General features: G+C 44.5%; 1 protein-coding gene across 1 annotated transcript in view; it reads left to right on the top strand.

Annotated features, from left to right (window-relative positions):
• LOC111960187 (DENN domain-containing protein 4C) overlaps positions 1-18,697 on the top strand; it is a 77,096-nt gene extending 58,399 nt beyond the window's left edge. The window contains 19 exon segments of the mRNA XM_070437944.1: positions 890-1,096; positions 1,441-1,569; positions 1,946-2,093; positions 2,379-2,540; positions 2,819-2,944; positions 3,385-3,528; positions 3,724-4,883; positions 9,504-9,708; positions 10,001-10,075; positions 10,078-10,100; positions 13,142-13,317; positions 13,707-13,892; positions 14,191-14,371; positions 14,819-14,929; positions 15,239-15,376; positions 16,646-16,763; positions 17,000-17,153; positions 17,252-17,316; positions 17,450-18,697. Of these exon segments, the coding sequence (XP_070294045.1) occupies positions 890-1,096; positions 1,441-1,569; positions 1,946-2,093; positions 2,379-2,540; positions 2,819-2,944; positions 3,385-3,528; positions 3,724-4,883; positions 9,504-9,708; positions 10,001-10,075; positions 10,078-10,100; positions 13,142-13,317; positions 13,707-13,892; positions 14,191-14,371; positions 14,819-14,929; positions 15,239-15,376; positions 16,646-16,763; positions 17,000-17,153; positions 17,252-17,316; positions 17,450-17,586 (3,645 nt within the window). The 3' untranslated portion in view covers positions 17,587-18,697.
• The last annotated feature ends 3,335 nt before the right edge of the window (positions 18,698-22,032 follow it).

Raw genomic sequence — 22,032 nt, 5'->3', positions numbered from 1 at the left:
TTTCGAAATGATAGTTTCCATATTAATATTAAAGAACATATTGAGCAAGGAACTTAAACGTAAGCTTTCTTACACATATTGCACTTTTACTTTCTTCTCCAACACTGTTTTTTTGCATTATTTAAACCAAATTGAACATGTTTCATTATTTATTTGAGACTAAATAGATTTTTATTTATGTATTATATTAAGTTAAAATAAGTGTTCATTCAGTGAAGTTGTAATTGTTATTATTACAAGTATATATATATATATATATATATATATGCATATTAATCTGTATTGGCTTTTTTTGGTCCTCCAATAATTGGTATCACCGTTGAAAAATCATAATCTGTCGACCTCTAGTGTGTGTGTCTGCGCGGAGGGAAAGGGGGCCACTGTGACCTGTTTTCTAGAATAATAGACCACCCAGGAAACAATACTTGTTGTCTTTTCTCCCTCTTTCGTGGGAGGCCAATATATTGTTCCAGTTCCGACAGAACTGTATGTGTAGCTTTGTCTGGCATATTAACATATTCACGCATATTCTCACCACAGGCACAAACACATACTGTAGTTGTGGGTGTCGGGACAGGATGTCAAGCCAGTGTGTGGGCGTTGTTATGTCTAAGCTGCTCTTGTCTACGCTCTCGCCTCAGAAGGCCACGAGCAGTATTTGTTGGCCATTGTTCTACGGAGGGACGGGAGGTTCACCATTAGGAACGTGCACAGTCACACTCACTCCAACTCTCTCCTCCCAACTCTGACCATCAGAAAATGGCGAAGGAGAATAATCGGAAATACATCATCTGAAATCAATCATAATCGGCCAATTGCGTGCGCGTCCCCCACCCCCATAAAAGGGACAMATAAAACGAATTGAACTGAACTCTGTGTCCCGCCACAGGAGATCAAGCTGGCCTACAAGATGGCCAAGCGCTTCTACTCCAACCCTCCGCTGTGGGCCAAGTGTCTGTTCAGCCACTGCTACAGCCTGTGGTTCATCTGTCTGCCCGTGGGGGTGAGGCTGGCTCAGTCCAAGAGCTGGGCCATGCAACAGGCCTACAACGTCCTGCTCAAGATGAGRACCTCTGAGGTGGAGGTGCTGGATGAGGTGAGGGGAATTGGGGGTAAGGGGAGCTTGGGGTTCATTGGGGGTGGAGGGGGTAGGTATAGGGTCGTGAGTGCTTATGTTTGGTTGTCTGTCGACGTATGCGGACATAAGTGTGTGTGTTTGTGTGCGTGCATTTGTCGGAGAACGAGTGTGTGTGTGTGTGTGTGTGTGTGTGCGTGCGTGCGTGCGTGCATTTGTCTGAGAACGAGTGTGTGTGTGCGTGCGCTACTATTATCGCTTCCACTACAGTGATGACAACTTCAGTGGAAATCTACTGTAGCCATTAGGTTTTTATCTTGTTGTGTCCTCCTCCTCACACATAGCCACCCTCTGTCCCTCCGTAGGTGTGTTACCGTGTAGTGATGCAGCTGTGTGGTGTGTACGGTCAGCCTGTCATGGCCGTCCGTGTCCTGGTGGAGATGAAGAAGGCAGGGGTACACCCTAACGCTATCACCTACGGATACTACAACAAGGTAGGGTACTTACACCAGCCCATACACATGCATACGCTCCCATTTCACTCCCTTCGCCTTGACCCTTAACCTTTAATGTTCGGTCTGGATATTAGAATGTGTAGTTGTGGATCTTCCACCATATTGCTTAGGCCTTACATAACCGCAACCATTTAGGATTAGGGCACTTAAAGGAACAGTGCAAGATTTTGGCTTGCTAGCTGTACCTGTAGGCTTCCAGTCATTGCGCTAGTTAGCAATGTCTCGCAAAACTACCTTCAACTTCAAACTGCACACAGTTTGTCAACAATCTCGCACTATCCCTTTAAACTAGCCTAAACAAATACCTCAATCCAAAGTATGTCCGTGTTAATCTCCTCTCCACTCATTTCTCCAGGCTGTTCTGGAAGGCCCCTGGCCCAGTCGGAACCGCAGTGGGCTCTTCATGTGGGCCAAGGTGCGCATCGTGGCGCGCGCTCTCTCTCAATTCAAACAGGCAGTCCAGCGGACGCCCGCCATGGAAGGACCCACCGTCATCACGACAGGTGAGGTGTCCGAACACTACAGAGACAGAGCATGGGAGAGAGTCAATCACTTAGGTTGGAATGCAATCACCACAGTTGTTGCACCAAATGCATATCACTTTCTACTCTTTTCATATATTTTAACTATGTAATGTACCTGTGCTTGTATGTAGGACAATACTCTCTATTTACAATATACTRTAGAGGCCCTCTTGCTTTATTGCTTGTTTGTATTGCTCTTACATGGTTAAGTGCAGTAGCTCCCTTTTTTAGCTTGCTCACCTAAAACTCTGATCTGGGACACAGGAAGTGATTTAGGCCCGTCAGTGGGCGGCTCGGCGAGCAGCGACGGCGACCGGCTGAGCCACGGGAGTGCAGACAGCTCCAGCGAGGCGAACGGAGAAGATCATACCCTGTTCGCACGCAGCCTCATCATAGGAGACGCCGCAGACAACCACTGCAGCGGAGGTAGACTGCAGCCTGGAGACACTGGACCAAGTCCCTACATGTACAGCTTCCCCTAGCCCCTAACTGTTAGCCCCTAGCTACTCGCCTGTTAGCCCCTAGCCTCTCGTCTATAACCCCTGGCTACTAGTCCCTAGCCTCTAGCCCTTAGCTCCTAGCCTCTAGCTCCAACACCCTAACTTTTAGCACCTACAGCGCCGAAGCCTCTAGTCCCTACCCTTCAGAAGTGCACAGATCTGAAAAGACTGGGTAGATTAAGACAGTATGTTTGTGTCCCGCAGGAGTTCAGTCTGATCAAGGCTACGGCTCTAAAGATGAGTTGCACCAGGACCTAGTGGATTTGGCTCAATCAGCAGCCCTTGTAATCGCTGTGGATCAGTGCAGCAAGTCCACAGCACAGCACAACGGTAACCAGCTCAGCCCCCCGTCCCGTCCCCCCCATCTCAGGCATAACATAAGATAGTTATGGCGAGAGTTCATCTGCTAGATGGGAATGCAGTGTGTCAAACTTTGTATTCMTTTTTTTWTTTTTTATGAGCATAAATAAAATAACAAATAATTCAATGGTGAAGGTGCATAAAGATGGCGGCCCCCATGTACTTACCACACATGCCTCGTTTGCTCAGTTTGCACTATTGTACATTGCTCTCCGTTACTCTTAATTTGTTTTTGTATTGGCAGTAGCAAAGTATACATGTAGATTGGACTGATTTTATTGGCACGTTGAACCATGTCGTGCGCCGTACTTTAAAAACCCTATGGGTGCTGCTAAAAACAATGACGTCATAACTGAATTCCTCTTATCTTTATGCACCTTCGCCATTGGTGTGCAATCTTGTCTCGTCAGGTGGGGACATAGCTGGCTCGGTGGACAGTGCAGTGGCTGTAGCGGAGCCCCCCAGCCCTGTGAAAGCACTCCCACATGTCCCTAGCATCGTCAAACTGTCCACAGGAACGAGTTTTGATACCGCCATGAAGAGAGGAGACACTGGTGAGTGACGGGAGCAGACTCAAACCTAAATCTTCACCTTATCTCATATCTGAGGTTTACACATTTGATATTTGTGGTCACATGTTTGTCTTCAAAACAGCACTGAACTCTGCTTATGGTTATTGGGGGAAATTGTGGACAGAAAATGTCCCCCCGGTATTGAAGGCATGCCTATGTGTTCATCTCTACCGCCAGCCCCTGGGAAGCTGTTCTCTCTGCGTAGCCAGAGCGAGGACATCTCCCTGCCGGTTGAGGGTAAGTCTGCAGCTCCAGGTGGCTCCGGGGTGGCGGGACCTGCGGTCCAGGTCCAGCGCCAGAAGGCCTTCTCGGAGCGCAGCTGCAGCTTCAGCGCCGAGAGCCGTGCCGGCATGCTGATGGAGAAACATGGTGTGGACCACATCGTCAGCCGCATGGGCGCCGATGCACGGATCTTGGCGGCGGCTCTCTCTGGGGGCGGCACCACCCCCCCGCCTACAAAGCCGCTTCCCAGTGCGGCCAAAGCCCTCTTTAAGGACCTGGAGTTGGAGTCTGAGGAGGGGCGGGGTCCGATGCTGGGGAAACTGTCAGAGGAGGAGGGGCCAGTAACGGACCCAACCCCACTGGAGGAGGGGCTAGGGAAAGAGGAGAAGAGGACGAAAGGTGACAGGAAGGAGGCAGGAGGGGAGGATGAGATGGGTCTAAAGTTGGAGGAGGAAGATGAGGAAAGAGATTCAGTGGGGAGGGGCTCTATTTCTCTGCCAACCTTGGAGATTAAGGAGGTGCAGGTAGGGGCAGATCCCCTCTCCCTCCTTGTCTCGGAGCACGAGGAGTTAGCCTCCGTAACCAGTCAGGAGCTGCCGCAATCCCTGCCTGCCGTGGTGTCCCGAAACCTGGCAGACGAGATTGAGATGTACATGAGCCTACGGAGCCCGCTTGGCCCCAAATCCTGTAGCATGGAGCTCCACCAGGAGKGCCAGGGAGGGGACCCTTCCCCGGATGCTGCCCCAGTGAAGCAACCTCTAGAACGGAGGTCCAGCCTCCCCGTGCCCCCTGTCCAACACCCAGGGGGGTCAAGCGGGGACACGATGCCTAAACGCAGCCCCGCAGCAGTCACACGCTCCAAGACCTTCGCCGTGAAGGCCTCCAGGAGCCCTGCCTCTTCCAGGGGTGTTGTGGCCAGCCCAAGGTCGCTGGTGAGGTCGTCGCAGAGTGGTTCGCTGGGGTCGGTCATCAACTCTATCTCGGGCATGAAGATGGACACCCTGCTCTCGGGTCCCAAGATGGACGTGTTGAAGTCAGGCATGAAGCAGGCAGGAAACCTGGCCAGCAAGGTGTGGGGGGCTGTGGCCTCAGCCTACTCTTACTCCGATGACGAGGTGAGCGGGGATGGACTGCAGAACATGCATACATAGCTAGATTAACTAAAAGATCAAGTAAAATGGTAATTAATTGCACAATAATAACCTGCAACAGCCGGATGACATACAGTGAGGTCTGAAATGATTGATACCCTTGATAAAGATGAACAAAAATTACCGTATAAAATAAAGAATTCAAATACTGAGCTATATTGTATGCAAAAAAAAAGGTAAGTTGTGTTATWTTATACTAATGCAATTGTTTGGTGCAAGAGATTTTGTTTAAGAAGTAATATTTTTTTTCTCAAAGTTGGGGGTAAAAATTGACACCTCTGTTTTAAATACCTATTAATACACCTTAAAAGGATAACGGCACTGAGCCTTTCAAAAAAAAAAAAWATGAAATTGGAAAACACATTGGGAGGGATCTTAGACCATTCCTCCATATCCTTGATATCCTTCATCTGCTCCAGGGGAGAACRACTGCTTCCCTTCTCATTGAAGCCATGGAAGTTCAAGGCYGACCATGGTACTGCAGGCATTGTTAGCAGAAAACAGGATCCCCCATTATAGTAAATGGAAAAATTGTAATCTATGTGTAAATACAAAGAATAGTACCAATAATTGCTTCTAATTCACCAGATGTATGTTGCACACAAGTTATAAGGATCATTTAGTTGCTTATCTTCTACTTAGTACTCATCCCGGATCCGGGAGCACCCCCCACAGTAAAAAAGCTGACTAGCATAGCCTAGCATAGCGTCACAAGTAAATACAAGCATCTAAATATCATTAAATCACAAGTCCAAGACACCAGATGAAAGATACAGATCTTGTGAATCCAGCCATCATTTCTGATTTTTAAAATGTTTTACAGGGAAGACACAATATGTAAATCTATTAGCTAACCACGTTAGAAAAGGACACCACTTTTTTTACTCCAACAGTTTTTTACTCATCAGTAGCTATCACTAATTTGACTAAATAAAGATATATATAGCCACTAACCAAGAAACAACTTCATAAGATGACAGTCTGATAACATATTTATGGTATAGGATATGTTTTTTTAGAAAAATTTGCATTTTTCAGGTATAAAATCACAGTTGTACATTGCAGCTGCAATCTGAAATAGCGTTGGAAGCAGCCGGAATAATTACAGAGAACGACGTCAATACCAAATACTCATCCTAAACATTTCTGAAAAATACACAGCCTACAGTAATTGAAAGACAAAGATCTTGTGAATCCAGACAATATTTCAGATTTTCTAAGTGTTTTACAGCGAAAACACATATATCGTTATATTAGCATACCACATGAGCTAACATCACACCAGCATTAAATAAGGCAAAAGGGCGATAACGTTATCGCCACCAAAAATATTAATTTTTTCACTAACCTTCTCAGAATTCTTCAGATGACAGTCCTGTAACATCATATTACACAATGCATATAGAGTTTGTTCGAAAATGTGCATATTTAGCATCACAAATCGTGGTTATGCAATGTAATCTGTCAAACATGGCATGCATTCGGTCCGGCGCCATCTTGGAAAGGCACCTATGTTTACGATTATTTATCGATTAGATTGACTAAAAAAATACAGGTTGGGACAGCTAATGAAAGATGCATTGGTTATTAATGCAACGCTGATTTAGATTTTTAAAATTTACGTTACTAGACATACATTGTGAGTTACAGCCAGACTAGTGCCGCAAAAAATGGCTGACAACTGCGTTTACAATTTCCACATAAATACGGAATAAAATCATAAATAAACTCTTACTTTTGGACGAGCTTCCATCAGTATCTTGGGCAATGTGTCCTTTGTCCAAAAAGAATCGTTGCTTTGTTTGTAAAAACGACCTCCTCAACTTCGGAACTAGCAGCTAACGATAGCTACACGGCACACACATGCCCAAATCCTCAAACGCAATACTAAGGAAATTCAGAAAAATAGCAATATACTCGCATAAACTGTATATAATCGGTTTCAAATAACTTCGTTATGATGTTTCTAAACACCTATATCGAATTTAAATCACAGACGATATATCTCTTGAGTAATACGAGAGACTTTTGAGACATGCGATTCTGATGTCCTCCTTGCGTCCTGCGCGAGCGTCGAAAGAAGGGTCTCTCACTCATTCCCTGTTTATAACCTGAGAGAAACACTAGAGACACCATTCCACTTCTCATGGTTACTGACATCCAGGGGAAGGCGGTGCAGTTCATGTCCAGCCATAGGGCACACACAGAGTTTAAGAACTGATCCGAGATCAGAGACTATTTTTCAGAGCTTCGCATGTCCTGTCATGAGTTTCGCTGTAGAAAGAGTTCTGGTTCACCCACAGACATAATTCAAACGGTTTTAGAAACTAGAGATTGTTTTCTATCCAATAGTAATAATAATATGCATATTGKWCGAGCAAGAATTGAGTATGAGGCAGTTTAATTTGGAGACGATATTTTCCAAAGTGGAAACAGCACCCCCTGTATTGAGAAAAGGTTATGGCAGCCTACAGTACCCCTGGTCGTTCTTCAACTTGAGTTACTCAATGAGAGGGGCAGCATTGAGCTAGCCTGCAACGTCACTTCCTGGAGTAGCTCAAACTGTACATGTTGTGTCTACATGAGACGCCATCTTAACCGACTTCATTTGGCTTCAATGCGCTATTGTTTCTTCACATGGTAATTAATAGTGTCACGTGACTGATGAGTTTGTCCATTCATATATACAGGAATTGGTCTGCACTTATAGAAGCAGAATAGCCCCATAACCACTTTAATTTGAGCCGGATCCTGCCGGAACAGGTTTATGATTTGCGCAACATTGTAGCCTATAGACCAAYGTGTGGCCATTACTGTGGTGAGAGAGAAGCGCACCTGTATCTCTCACAGAACTAGAATGAGATTCACTTTCTATGATCTCTCCCTCTCTCTGCTCTGCTAGACATGAGCCTGCAACTCTCATCTCTCCAGAGTCATACTTCATCATTTATTTCCTTATAGAATCATAGCCATGGGAAGGATGCTGGTGGTGCCACAGCACCCCTGATAAATTGAAATACATTTGCCAAAGTTCTAGAATTACTGCTGTCTGTTCAGAAAGAAATGAACTCATTCAGAAGACTACACCAGGAGTAGCCGCCGAGGATCAATAGACTTTTAAATTATTGCCTAGCTGTGGAGTGGAGCCCAATCACAAGGCATTGCCTACAGTCGGAAATGCGCGCAAATCTGTCAGTGAACAGCATGCAGCCAAAACACGCTTTACGCAATACTTCAAATACTATCGTGGGAAAACACAGGTTGGAAAGTAAATGGCTCCTGCTGAAATGAGAAGACTTATCTTCCTGTAGAAGACKAAATATGTTATCAACTTCCAAATAGACCTATTGAGCGAACAACATTGTTTTACAATGTAAAACAAGAGAGAGGCTTTCGACACGGGGCCATCAGCCATCGCCGGTGAGTGAGCTGCACATCATCSGGTGAGTCAGTGAAACTGGAAAGCCTTTTCAGGACTATAATTTCTTCCTCATGTTGTACAATGTGTCTCYGCACACCTAGGCCTAGGCTATTGATAGATTCAAGACAAGGTCGTCTTTATTGATCTCAGATTCTCGTCAGCGTCAAAGTAGACTGTCATTTYGATCATTTGTGAGGTATAAAAAAAGAAAAAAAAGAATGAAGCCTTCAGTGTGTTTATAGAAGGCACATTTTCCCAGACCCGAGGCTACAAAACGTTATCCCCATATGTGCAACTTCTTCAATCGCCTCGACTCTACTGCTCTATGCCTGTACCCGAAAGCGAGGATAATGCATGCAATGCTTTCTTATAAAGGTGGTTTTTATCTTTATTTTTGTTTGCGTTCCGATACCTTCCACTGTTCCTGGGGCCCTTGTTAAGGTCAACGGCATCATGAACTTTACCAAGTACCAGGACATTTTTGACATAAACCGTGGCTGCTAGTGGATCTCCCAGCAAGACAATAATCACAAGCACACATCAATATACACAAAATTGGCCACAAAATCAACATTTTGCAATGGCCATCGGTCTCCAGACTTGAAACCCATTGAATACGTGTGGTTTTAATTGAAGAAGGCCGTCCATACACGCAGACGAAGGATATCAAGCATCTGGATGAATTCTGTATGGAGGAAACTCCCTCCCAATGTGTTCTCCCATCTCATAAACCATTTTAGAAAAAGGTTTGGTGCCTTTGAAAACAGGTGTCAATAATTTTGACACCTAACCGTTTATAGAGAAAAAAACATTGACTTGTTAAACAAAATCTCTTTCTCTAAGCAATTGTATRAGTATAAAATAATTACATTTCCCCACTATTTTTAGCATAAAATAYAGCTAAGTATTTGAATAATTTATTTTCTACAATTATTTTTGATAATCTTTATCAAGTGTCTCAATAATTTTGGACCACACTGTAAAACACCATTATATACAGGACAATGATGTAAGACTTTGACTATGCAAGCAGAGCATCTCATTTCACAGGTTCATCTCGCAAACCATATTGCAGAATGCATTCAATTTTGTTCAAGTGAGTAATATGACCATTCACAATCGTTAAGAAGTTTACATTTGGCCTTATTTCCCCCTCTTCCCAGGATGAACTGGGCCCTGGCTATAGGGAAAGGGACAGTTTCCCTGCCGGGCTGGATGAGTCCATGCTGTTGGGGGGTGGAGGAAGTGACAGTCCCACCCACAGAGGGCCCACCCAAGGCCTGGTGTCTAACGGCCTGACCCAGAGCAGCACCAGCCTGGGCAGCAGCAGTGGGAGCAGCGACACAGGGAGAGGACCCCACTCCACACGTAAGCATACACACACTTGACACACACACAGCCTATATAAATAAAAAAGTATGCAGGCGCACACACACTTTATGCATGCACAAGAAGACAAACAACATTACCCGTATACCCATAAACAAACACACTCACAAGATGTGGAAGGGTGTATGGTTGAAACTGTGTGATTGTATACTCTGTGTGTGTGTGTGTGTGTGTGTGTGTGTGTGTGTGTGTGTGTGTGTGTGTGTGTGTGTGGTATAGATATATGTATTATATTATTATATATGTGTGTATATATATATAATATATATAGACGTGACTCCAGGAAGGCAGGCAGAGTCCAGACTCTGAGAGGTCAGACCAGGCTCCCACCACACCAGCTCCTCTAGTATTACCAGAACTGTGCCCTTGAGGTGAGACTATCATACTTTATATTACAGTTGAAGTCGGAAGTTTATGTACACCTTAGCCAATACATTTAAACTCAGTTTTCACAATTCCTGACATTTAATCCTAGTAAAAATCCCTGTCTTAGGTCAGTTAGGATCACCACTTTATTTTAAGAATGTGAAATGTCAGAATAATAGTAAGAGAATGATTTATTTGAGATTTTATTTCTTTCATCACATTCCAGTGGGTATACACTCAATTAATTTGTAGCATTGCCTTTAAATTGTTTAACTTGGGTCAAACATTTCGGGTAGCCACAAGCTTCCCACAGTAAGTTGGGTGAATTTTGGCCCATTCCTCCTGACAGAGCTTGTGTAACTGAGTCAGGTTTGTAGGTTTTTTCAGGTTCTGCCCACAAAATTTCTATAGTTGAGGTCAAGGCTTTGTGAGGCCATCCAATACCTTGACTTTGTTGTCTTAAGCCATTTTGCCACAACTTTGGAAGTATGCTTGGGGTCTTGTCCATTTGAAGACCCATTTGCGACCAGAATTTAACTCTCTGACTATGTCTTGAGATGTTGCTTCAATATATCCACATAATTTCCTTTTCTCATGATGCCATCTATTTGTGAAGTGCACAGTCTCTCCTGCAGCAAAGCACCCCCACAACATGACGCTGCCACCACATGCTTCACGGTTGGGATGGTGTTCTTTGGCTTGCAAGCCTCCCTTTTTCCTCCTAACATAACGATTGTCATTATGGCCAAACAGTTCTATTTTGTTTCATCAGACCAGAGGACATTTCTCCAAAAAGTAGATCTTTGTCCCCATGTGCAGTTGCAAACCGTAGTCTGGCTTTTTATGGGGTTTTGGAGCAGTGGCTTCTTCCTTGCTGAGTGGCCTTTCAGGTTATGTCAATATAGGACTATTTTACTGTGGATATAGATACTTTTGTACCTGTTTCCTCCAGCATCTTCACAAGGTCCTTTGCTGTTGTTCTGGATTGATTTGCACTGTTCACACCAAAGTCGTTCATCTCTAGGAGACAGAACGCATCTCCTTCCCTGAGCGGTGTGACGGCTGCGTGATCCCATGGTGTTTATACTTAGATGTTCTAACCGACTTGCCAAAACTATAGTTTGTTAACAAGACATTTGTGGAGTGGTTGAAAAACAAGTTTTAATGACTCCAACCTAAGTGGATGTATACTTCCGACTTCAACTGTAAGTGGCTACCGTACTCAATATATGGTCTCACAAAGACTGAGTCAAAGACAGAGTACATACAGTGCGTTCAGAAAGTATTCATTTTCTTACGTTACAGCCTTATTCTAAAATTGATTAAATAATTTTTTCCCCTTCATCAATCTACACACAATACCCCATAATGACAAAGCAAAAACAGTTTTTTAGAAATGTTTGCAAATATATACAAAAATAAAATAACTGAAATGTCATATTTAAATAAGTATTCAGATCCTTTATTCGGTACTTTGTTGAAGCATCTTTGACAGCGATTACAGCCTCGAGTCTTCTTGGGTGTGACGCTACAAGTTTGTTACACCTTAATTTGTGGAGTTTCTCCCATTCTTCTTTGCAGATCCTCTCAAGCTCTGTCAGGTTGGATGGAGAGCGTCACTGCACAGCTATTTTCTGGCCTCTCCAGAGATGTTCAATCAGGTTCAAGTCCGGGCTCTGGCTGGGCCACTCCAGGACATTCAGAGACTTGTCCCGAAGCCACTCCTGCTTTGCTGTGTGCTTAGGGTCGTTGTCTTGTTGGAAGGTGAACCTTCGCCCCCGTCTGTGGTCCGGAGCACTCTGGAGCAGGTTTTCATCAAGGATCTCTCTGAACTTTTCTCCGTTCATCTTTCCCTCAAGCCTAACTAGTCGCCCAGTCCCTGCCGCTGAAAAACATCCCCACAGCATGATATTACCTCCACCATGCTTCACCTTAGGGATGGTGCCAGGTTTCCTCCAGATGTGACGCTTGGCATTCAGGCCAAAGAGTTCAATGTTGGTTTCATCAGACCAGAGAATCTTGTTTCTCATCGTCTGAGAATCCTTTAGGTGACTTTTGGCAAACTCCAAGCGGGCTGTCATGTGCCTTTTACTGCTGAGTGGCTTCCGTCTGGCCACTCTACCACAAAGGTCTGATTGGTGGAGCGCTGCAGAGATGGTTGTCCTTCTGGAAGGTTCTCCCATCTCCACAGAGGAACTCTAGAGCTCTGTCAGAGTAACCATCGGGTTCTAGGTAACTTCCCTAACCAAGGCCCTTCTCCGATTGCTAAGTTTGGCCGTGCGGCCAGCTCTAGGAAGAGTGTTTGGTGGTTTCAAACTTCTTCCATTTAAGAATGATGGAGGCCACTTTGTTCTTGGGGACCTTCAGTGCTGCAGAAATGTTTTGGTACCCTTCCCCAGATCTGTGCCTCGACACAATCCTGTCTCGGAGCTCTACAGACAATTCCTTCGACCTCATGGCTTTGTTTTTGCTCTGACATGCACTGTCAACTGTGGGACCTTATATAGACAGGTGTGTGCCTTTCCAAATCATGTCTATCAATTGAATTTACCACAGGTGGCCTCCAATCAAGTGGTAGAAACATCTCAAGGATGATCAATGGAAACAGGATGCACCTGAGCTCAATTTAAGTCTCATAGCAAAGGGTCTGAATACTTTATTTTTAATACATTTGACAAAATGTCTAAAAATCTCTTTTCACTTTGTCATTATGGGGTATAGTGTGTAGATTAATGAGTAAAAATATTATTATTTAATCCAATTTAGAATAAGGCTGTAATGTAACAAAATGTGGAAAAAGTCAAGGGGTCTGAATACTTTCCGAATGCATTGTACAGTATGCTGTAGTGATCTGGCAGTTCATACGTACGGAGCTAGAGGGCGCTATAAGCTCATAATGGACTGTGACCTCTTTCTATCCGTAACTGATAAGAGTTTGTTACTTAGCCAGGTAGCTTCAAGTAGCATCTGTAATGTTTATCTCTGTCTGTGTGTGTGTGTGTCTGTGTGTGTGTGTGTGTCTGTGTGTCTGTCTGTCTGTCTCTAGGTGCTGATGTCCAGCTGCTCCCAGTGTCGATCCTGTGAGTGTCTGGTATACGATGAGGAGATCATGGCGGGCTGGACGGCAGACGATTCCAACCTCAACACCACCTGTCCCTTCTGCCGCACCGCCTTCCTGCCCCTGCTCCACGTCGAGTTCCACGACCTGCGCACCACCACAGCGTGGGTGTTTGTCTGTCTCGGCCATGAAGTATACGCGTGTATAATAGTGTATTCAATAAAACAGGATGCGAACAGGATTTTCCACGCTAATGTTTAAATTATACTTACTAGTTCATGAAGAACTCACTAAATCGAAACAGAATTTTGTTGTGAGACACGGTACAATTCAAATTAATCTGATTACATGTACAAAACCAGACAATTAAGCACATTTACGTAAACGGCTACATAGGAAGATGCGGTGGCGGGCTTTGACATGGGCATTAAATACATTTTAACCTGCTACAATTGGACATACGTCATTATCTTCGTCTAAGTCATTCAAATGTTCTATGTGGCTGGATGTGTGTGCTCTTCCCTTGTTTCATTGTGTGTGATCTCACCTACAGGTTCTACCTGAACCCCAGCGCRTCAGGAGACAGTATCCACAGCACCAGCCACCAGGCCACAGCTACAGGCTCCACCGAGAACAAGGTAGGGGCTGCAGTGGACACCCCGACCCCTGGCCTCATCAGCTTCCCAGAATCTGAGGACCCAGGAGAGGCCCCGGCCAGCCAGACTGCCACGCACAAGAGGTCGGTTCACAGAAGTGCCTGTCTCAAAAAAACGCATTTAATATTCTGTCACCATCATTATTACCTTTTATCATTCATCTGATTTGGTGCCTTCTATTCAGTAAATTATAGGGTTAACGTGTACCCTAATGATGCTCATGTGTAGCTAAGCGAACTTGTTCATCTGTCAATTGAACTGTAAGAACTGAAAAATCACAAGCTGAAAACTTGACTTGGTTCACTCTTGCTTTACATTTTTCTGTTGTTAAAGATCCTCTGTCTTTGCCCTCTCCTGTCTGTATGTCTGGCCGTCCGTCAGTTTGATACCGGAGCCGGCTCAATCGGATCCCCTGGGCCTGCTGGAGCACCAGGCAGGGAAAAAGGGGACGTCTCTGACACGCAGCAACAGTGTGGGCGGGCCTCTACAGAGCCTGGTTGCCCAGAGAGAACCAGGACACAGCGTGTCCACCACCAGCCTGCCCTGCAGCCTGACAGAGATGGTGAGTGTCCTTAGAATGTCCTCGCAATTCTTCCCACTCAGCGCACCAGGGCTTGAGTCAATTACATTTCAGGTCAGTAAATTCAGGGTATGAAATTTAAATCAATGCAACGCTTATGAATCGAAAATTAATTATTGTTTTCTGTATGTGGACTTTCATTAAAATATAATTTACTCTGAAACTGCAGCACATGTACAGGCCATGCGTTTCTATGCTATTGAGAAAGCAAAGAGGTTGTTTACACACAGTGCTGTCAAACCACATTTGTCAAAATCCAGAAATAAAATGACTCCAGAAATAAAATGATATCAGTGGTCACTGTCCAGTGGAATAGGTGATTCACTGTGTATGTGGGTGGGAGGCAACAAAGGTTCTATTTATGTGGATGTTCAGGAGTTATGCAACTGACTAAAGTGCTGTGTGTGTGTGTGTGTTTATGGTTCTCAGGATGGCCTGGGACAGAAGCGGCCCAACCCAATGCCGGTGTCTGTGCCCTACCTCAGCCCCCTGGTCCTCCGCAAAGAACTAGAGACCCTACTGGAGAATGAGGGAGACCAAGTAACACACATTTAACAGATATACGAATATTTGCAGACGGAAGCAAAATTACAGGACAGCAAAATGGGGCCCATAGATTCTCACATGTAGTATGACTTACAGTATGTGGCATTGATGTTGAAGGGCCCCTGTGTTTTAAAAAATGTCATAAATGTAGCTAGCTGTTGTCCCTTGATGTTCTGGTCATTTGTCGCCCTCGCTGTTGCTGCTTCCATTTTTATTTAACTGTTAACCCAGTGTCTTTACAGATTTGAACATTAAGCTGTAGTATCGCTTATAAAGCACAGTTTAATTGGTTTTCTCCATCAGGTCATCTACACCCACAAGTTCCTGAGCCAGCACCCCATCATATTCTGGAACCTGGTGTTTTATTTCCAACGCCTGGACCTGCCCAGCTACCTGCCTGGCCTCATCCTCACCTCGGAACACTGTAACAATGGAGTACAGGTACATAACCATGCAGAGCTCACACACGCTACTCATCTACACAAATATTCACACACAGCTTACAAACAGCGCTCTCTACTCGTGATCACCTCAGAGCGATCAGCCACCGTGAACCCGACCACTGTTTTTAAAAAAAACATTTTTWATTTAACTTTTATTTAACTAGACAAGTCAGTTAAGAACACATTCTTATTTACAATGACCATCTACCGGGGAACAGTGGGTTATAACTGCCTTGTTCAGGGGCAGAATGACAGGTTTTTACTTTGTCGGCTCGGGGATTCGAACCAGCAACCTTTCAGTAACTGGCCTAACGTGCTAACCACTAGGCTACCTGCCGCCCCTGTTAAAGGTCATGAACTATCAAAATCATGTTTTTCATTAATGATGATATTTGAAGGGAACCAGATCAAAGTGTGAAAAATGACTGTTGCTTCTACATTGATAACATTTGATCATAGAGTTACTTGTCTCCTCCCCCATGTCAAACACTTGGATTCATTATTAAGGGGACATGGTGACATCACCTTAACTCTCTTTTTAATACCCCAATGGTATCATGCTACTCTTACCTAGTTAAAATCAGTACCGCCTTGTAACCAACATCGGAGAAGACATGGTGGTTTATAGCTAGCTACTCTACTGGTGCCAAAATTCATCTATGGCAAAGACACCTATATGTTTCCCCTTTCATCCGTGTCTGGTGTTAGCTAGTTACTGACTAGCTAGGTTTTCATCCGTGTCTGGTGTTAGCTAGTTACTGACTAGCTAGGTTTTCATCCGGTGTCTGGTTGTAGCTAGTTACTAACTAGCTAGGTTTTCACCGTGTCTGGTGTTAGCTAGTTACTGACTAGCTAGGTTTTCATCCGTCTGGTGTTAGCTAGTTACTGACTAGCTAGGTTTTCATCCGTGTCTGTGTGTTAGCTAGTTACTGACTAGCTAGGTTTTCATCCGTGCTGGTGTTAGCTAGTTACTGACTAGCTAGGTTTCATCGTGTCTGTGTTGCTAGGTTACTGACTAGCTAGGTTTTCATCTGTGTCTGGTGTTAGCTAGTTACTGACTAGCTAGGTTTTCAGCCAGCATGGAACAAAAGGGGGGTCATTCAAAACTCTGACGCAGTTGTCATGTCAACACATCCGTCAGTGCTGCTGTGAACCGCATCACAACCATGAGAGAGAAAGTACTTTTCAGAATGACTGTTCAGGACCTTTAAAGCAGTGCAACAGTAGATAACTGTGTGTCTGTATTTTCCATTCACTATGTCCACAGCTCCACCAGACATCCCTGTCTCAAGACAGTAAACAGGTGTATGTTCAGCTGCTGTGGGACAACATCAATCTGCACCAGGAACCTGGGGATCCCCTCTACCAGAGCTGGAGGACCCTGAGTGACTACACATTCTCTCACACATACATCTAATCAAGCAATCATCCTCAGAGCACTGAGCAGTCTCTCTCTCTCTCTCTGTCTGTCGCTATTGCTTTTTTAACATGCATGTCCTGCTCATATTTGATAATGGAACACAGTTTGAGATGACAGCTAATGAAAAGAGCCATATACGTAAAACCAATTATTCTAATGTATTGAATAGTGACTGAGTATTGAAGCATCTCTGTCCCCCAGTGGAGAAGAAGGGCACCCTGGCCCCCACGGACTACCAGGAGACACGGACCCTCCTCAACAGCATCGTCCGCAGCATCCAGACCAACGACGTCTATGGCCCCATCAATCTGCTTCTCCGGGAGGTCAAGAGGAACCCAGAGGTCAAACGCCAAAGGTCAGTCCTCTAAAGCTTATATGTGGGGGTGATACATTTGATTGAGCTAATGTCAACGTAAACGTTTGATTTTGATCTATTTATTGGTCTCTTATCAGGGGTATCTATAGGGAGATCCTCTTCCTGGCGCTGGTGGCATTGGGACGGGAGAACATYGACGTCGGTGAGTGAACTGCATGACACAACCAGTCTTTTTTAAACCAAGACTTGGATTTGGGTAATTCCAATCATCCAGTGTCTTGTTCCTGAGTTTAATGAGCTAAATGATTGTTTTTCCCCCCTTGTCTCCCCAACAGAGGCTTTTGACCGTGAATACCGCCGGGCCTTTGATGAGCTGAGCCCAGAGCAGCTCAAGGCCCTGCACAAGATCGACCGGCCACCCAACACCAACGTCCAGTGGTGCCTCAAGTGCTTCGGCGCTCCAGTCATCTGATTTGGCCACTGCTACCATCTGCTGGATGGTCTGAGGACCTCACTCACACTGGAGAGAAGCAGACAAGAGAAAGGGGGAAAGGAACTTGATGGGTGAGGGTGTAAGGGAGAATTTTGTACAGAGAATYTTTGCACCTTCATATCCCGAAAGTCCCTTTTGTTGTTCTTTCTGCTTCTTGCAGCTTTTCCCGCGGGCCACTTGTATCTCATTGTTATTTATGTAAATACTCTGGAAGGTCAGGAAAAGAGAGCCTTGTTTATAAAATGGTGTGTTTCTTTACCGATGGTGTGGGTGAGAATGAATGTCGCTTGTACAGTGTTAGTTAGTCCCTTCTATGATCGAGTATGCGTGTCTCTCACTGCCCAGTCCTAAGTGGCCTTGCTCCATCTCTGTCCTATAGCCCCAGGATCTGACCCCAACACCCCTGGCCCTAGAACCACTTTGTAGTATTCTACTGATCATCACTGTCATTGATGTGCACTTTTAGAAACGGTAGCTTTACCAGTCCGTTGGTTGTCTTTTTTGTACATATTTTTCTACATGGGGGATGCCTTGATGCTGATAATGATTTCTACAGATTCAGTCTAAACTATTGTCATTGTGGGTGTTTGTCTTGGAATGCAATTCATTTTTGAGAAGTAGATTTCTCTCGTTTTGTGTGTAAATAAGTGTTGGAGATCAGTTCGAGAACATTCCAGAACCCTGCAAACGTGTCTTAAAAGAAAAGCCTGAATTAAATGTTTTATTCTTACAACATAGACATCCCAATGGGAGAGAAAAGGAATCCGTCGCAGCATACTCAACCTAGAATGTTTCAGGTTTAGCCACCAGCCATTTTTGGGCTAAAAATCAAACGTAACCATGAATAGGAAGGGAACTGAGATGCCAAACTACTGAAGTGCAGCTCTTTCCTTCTCTCTCCATCGCTCCATGCCTTGAGCAAAAGACGAGAGCCGTTCTGTCACAGGGAAAGAAACCATGGTAAGTTACTGCGGCGCCTCAGTAGTAGTGACAAGACAGTCAGTCCAACGTGTAATGTTTTTAACTGCAACATACAGTTCAACTATTATGGTAATATATGCTTTCATGTGATTAAAAATCTGCTTGTGTACATGCTTGGGTTACTCCATAATATATCAACAGTATATCTGACTGACATAGAAATATCCCTCCCTTTGAAAGCTGAAGCATTGTAGTTAAGGAAAATGCTTTTACGATTTACATATTAGTGTGGTCTGCCTTAATTCATTTAGTCCCATCTCTTTTTTTCCTTTTATTGTGAATGGAATATCGACTTTGACATTGAACAGCGGAAGAGACTTTACACAGCACATAAAGGGCGTATTTAAACAGGATAAATATTCCCAGGGCATGTAGGAGTGAGTGCTGACCAAGGATCAGGTCTACATCTGTCTATGTAATCTTTATTATTTGAAAGGCAAAACTTACCCYAGCTCAGCACTCCTACTCTAAGACGCTTTAAGAATATGTAATGTCATCTGGGTCCATAAAGTATCATAACTCCTACTACAACGGCGGTCCTTTCTAGATACAAATGGGAAAGTCACACAGAAGTGTGAATACTGTGTATGTAAAGTTGTCAGATTGCACTGCTTAGATTAGTACGTGATTTAACCCCAATAGGGATCATCTGTTCCAACATCTTCGAGGTCAAACTTTACCACCGCGGAACATTTCAGGAAACCTAAATCCAACTGTTTATTATTATAACATATGGGCTACAGAACATGTATCAAGCCAATCACAGTGGTGTTATACATTTGATAACTAACTTCTTATATCGAAGCGATTCCATCATATATGACATCGTGCATTTCCTGTTGGCTAAAAGCTTATGTGCTCGTCAGAGGATGTACAGAAAATGGTTCAATCTACCGTCCTGTGGAATGCATATACACTATTGTACTGCAATAAATGAGTTGTGACCTGATTCAAAACAAAACCTGCCACTAGTGATGCATTTTTATACAGTAGTCAATGCATGGGTTTGGGGACAATTACTCTTCAATATTGCATTAAGGGAGTACTTTTTGCCAACACAATTCTGGAAAAGTTCCTAATGAATGATTTAAAATAGTTAAATAAATCATTTTGGCTTCACACATAAATGAATGCACGTTGAGGATTATCATCATAGCTCTCTTACAGCAATCGCTCAATAAAGTACAAGATCATAAACTGTATCGGAATATTTGTAACATATTACTCAGTTCCCTCTGTGGTCTGCAAATAATAGAGAAACACATCTTACAAGTTCTACTCCGCCTGGCACAGGATGCTATTCTATTTTGCAAAGGGAAACTGACGCGCCATTAGCCCAAACCCTAAAGGCTGGATAGACGGGCTCAGAGAACTTTGTGTGGAATGTATGAAGATGGGTCAATGTGCTACAGGAGACACTGTAAAAGGACAGAGTGCCAGCTGACCAGTCCAGATACAGTCCCAGTTTGTTGGAGTGGACAGGTATGACAGTGCGTCAGGCCATGTATTGGTCATCAGCACAACGCAGACTCCAGGACTTGTCATTGTGTCCGAGGAGGAGGTCGTAGTGCCTTCCTCTCCTGCTGATCTCTTTGTATGCTATTCCTATATAAGTTGAATACTTGTTCCCCTCCAGCGTCCAGTCAGGCCCTCTGTGCATAACACCTGTCTGGGTGATCAGGATATGGTTGCATTTCTCCTCGGGTGACTCTTCTCTCCTCAGACAGAGAGAGCTCTCTGTGTGCCGTGTTTTGGTCCAGTGTCAGCTCACGGGCATATAATGGGAATAACAGACAGGAAACTAAAAAATACAAATATTTCTATCCATTTAAATGATATATACTGATCAAAAATATAAACATGCAACAATTAACGTTTTTACTGAGTTACAGTTCATATAAGGAAATCAGTCAATTGAAATAAATTCATTAGGCCTTAATCTATGGATTTCACGTGTGGGCCTGAGGGCATAGGTCCACGCCAGGCCCAATGAATTAGAATGAGTTTTTCCCCCATGAAAGGGCTTTATTACAGACAGAAATACTCCTCAGCTTCATTAGGTGGCTGGTCTCGGGTGATACCACAGGTGAAGAAGCTGAATGTGGAAGTCCTGGAATGCTGTGTTTACACGTTGGACGTACTGCCAAATTCTCTAAAATGATGTTGGAAACGGCTTATGGTAGAGAAATTTGTATTAAATGCTCTGGTGGACATTCCTGCAGTCAGCATGCCAATTGCACACTCCCTAAACTTGAGATGTTTGTGTGGCAAAACTGCACATTTTAGAGTAGCCTTTTATTGTACCCAGCTCAAGGTGTACCTGTGTAATGATCATGTTTAATCAGCTTCTTGATGTGGATGTACACTGCTCAAAAAAATAAAGGGAACACTAAAATAACACATCCTAGATCTGAATGAATGAAATATTCTTATTAAATACTTTTTTCTTTACATAGTTGAATGTGCTGACAACAAAATCACACAAATGATCAATGTAAATCAAATTTATCAACCCATGGAGGTCTGGATTTGGAGTCACACTCAAAATTAAAGTGGAAAACCACACTACAGGCTGATCCAACTTTGATGTAATGTCTAAACAAGTCAAAATGAGGCTCAGTAGTGTGTGTGGCCTCCACGTGCCTGTATGACCTCCCCTACAACGCCTGGGCATGCTCCTGATGAGGTGGCGGATGGTCTCCTGAGGGATCTCCTCCCAGACCTGGACTAAAGCATCCGCCAACTCCTGGACAGTCTGTGGTGCAACGTGGCGTTGGTGGATGGAGCGAGACATGATGCCCCAGATGTGGCTCAATTGGATTCAGGTCTGGGGAAGGGCGGCCAGTCATAGCATCAATGCCTTCTCTTGCAGGAACTGCTGACACTCCAGCCACATGAGGTCTAGCATTGTCTTGCATTAGGAGGAACCCAGGGCCAACCGCACCAGCATATGGTCTCACAAGGGGTCTGAGGATCTCATCTCGGTACCTAATGGCAGTCAGGCTACCTCTGGCGAGCACATGGAGGGCTGTGCGGCCCCAAAGAAATGCCACCCACACCATGACTGACCCACCGCAAACCGGTCCATGCTGGAGGATGTTGCAGGCAGCAGAACGTTCTCCCACGGCGTCTCCAGACTCTGTCACTTGTTATGTGCTCATGTGCTCAGTGTGAACCTGCTTTCATCTGTGAAGAGCACAGGGCGCAGTGGCGAATTTGCCAATCTTGGTGTTCTCTGGCAAATGCCAAACGTCCTGCACGGTGTTGGGCTGTAAGCACAACCCCCACCTGTGGACGTCGGGCCCTCATACCACCCTCATGGAGTCTGTTTCTGACCGTTTGAGCAGACATATGCACATTTGTGGCCTGCTGGAGTCATTTTGCAGGGCTCTGGCAGTGCTCCACCTGCTCCTTCTTGCACAAAGGCGGAGGTAGCGGTCCTGC

Source organism: Salvelinus sp. IW2-2015, linkage group LG37 (genome assembly GCF_002910315.2).
Source record: "Salvelinus sp. IW2-2015 linkage group LG37, ASM291031v2, whole genome shotgun sequence".
Lineage (NCBI taxonomy): Eukaryota > Metazoa > Chordata > Actinopteri > Salmoniformes > Salmonidae > Salvelinus > Salvelinus sp. IW2-2015.
Note: the sequence above shows the minus strand (reverse complement) of the source record. Positions and strands in the feature narration are given on the sequence as shown.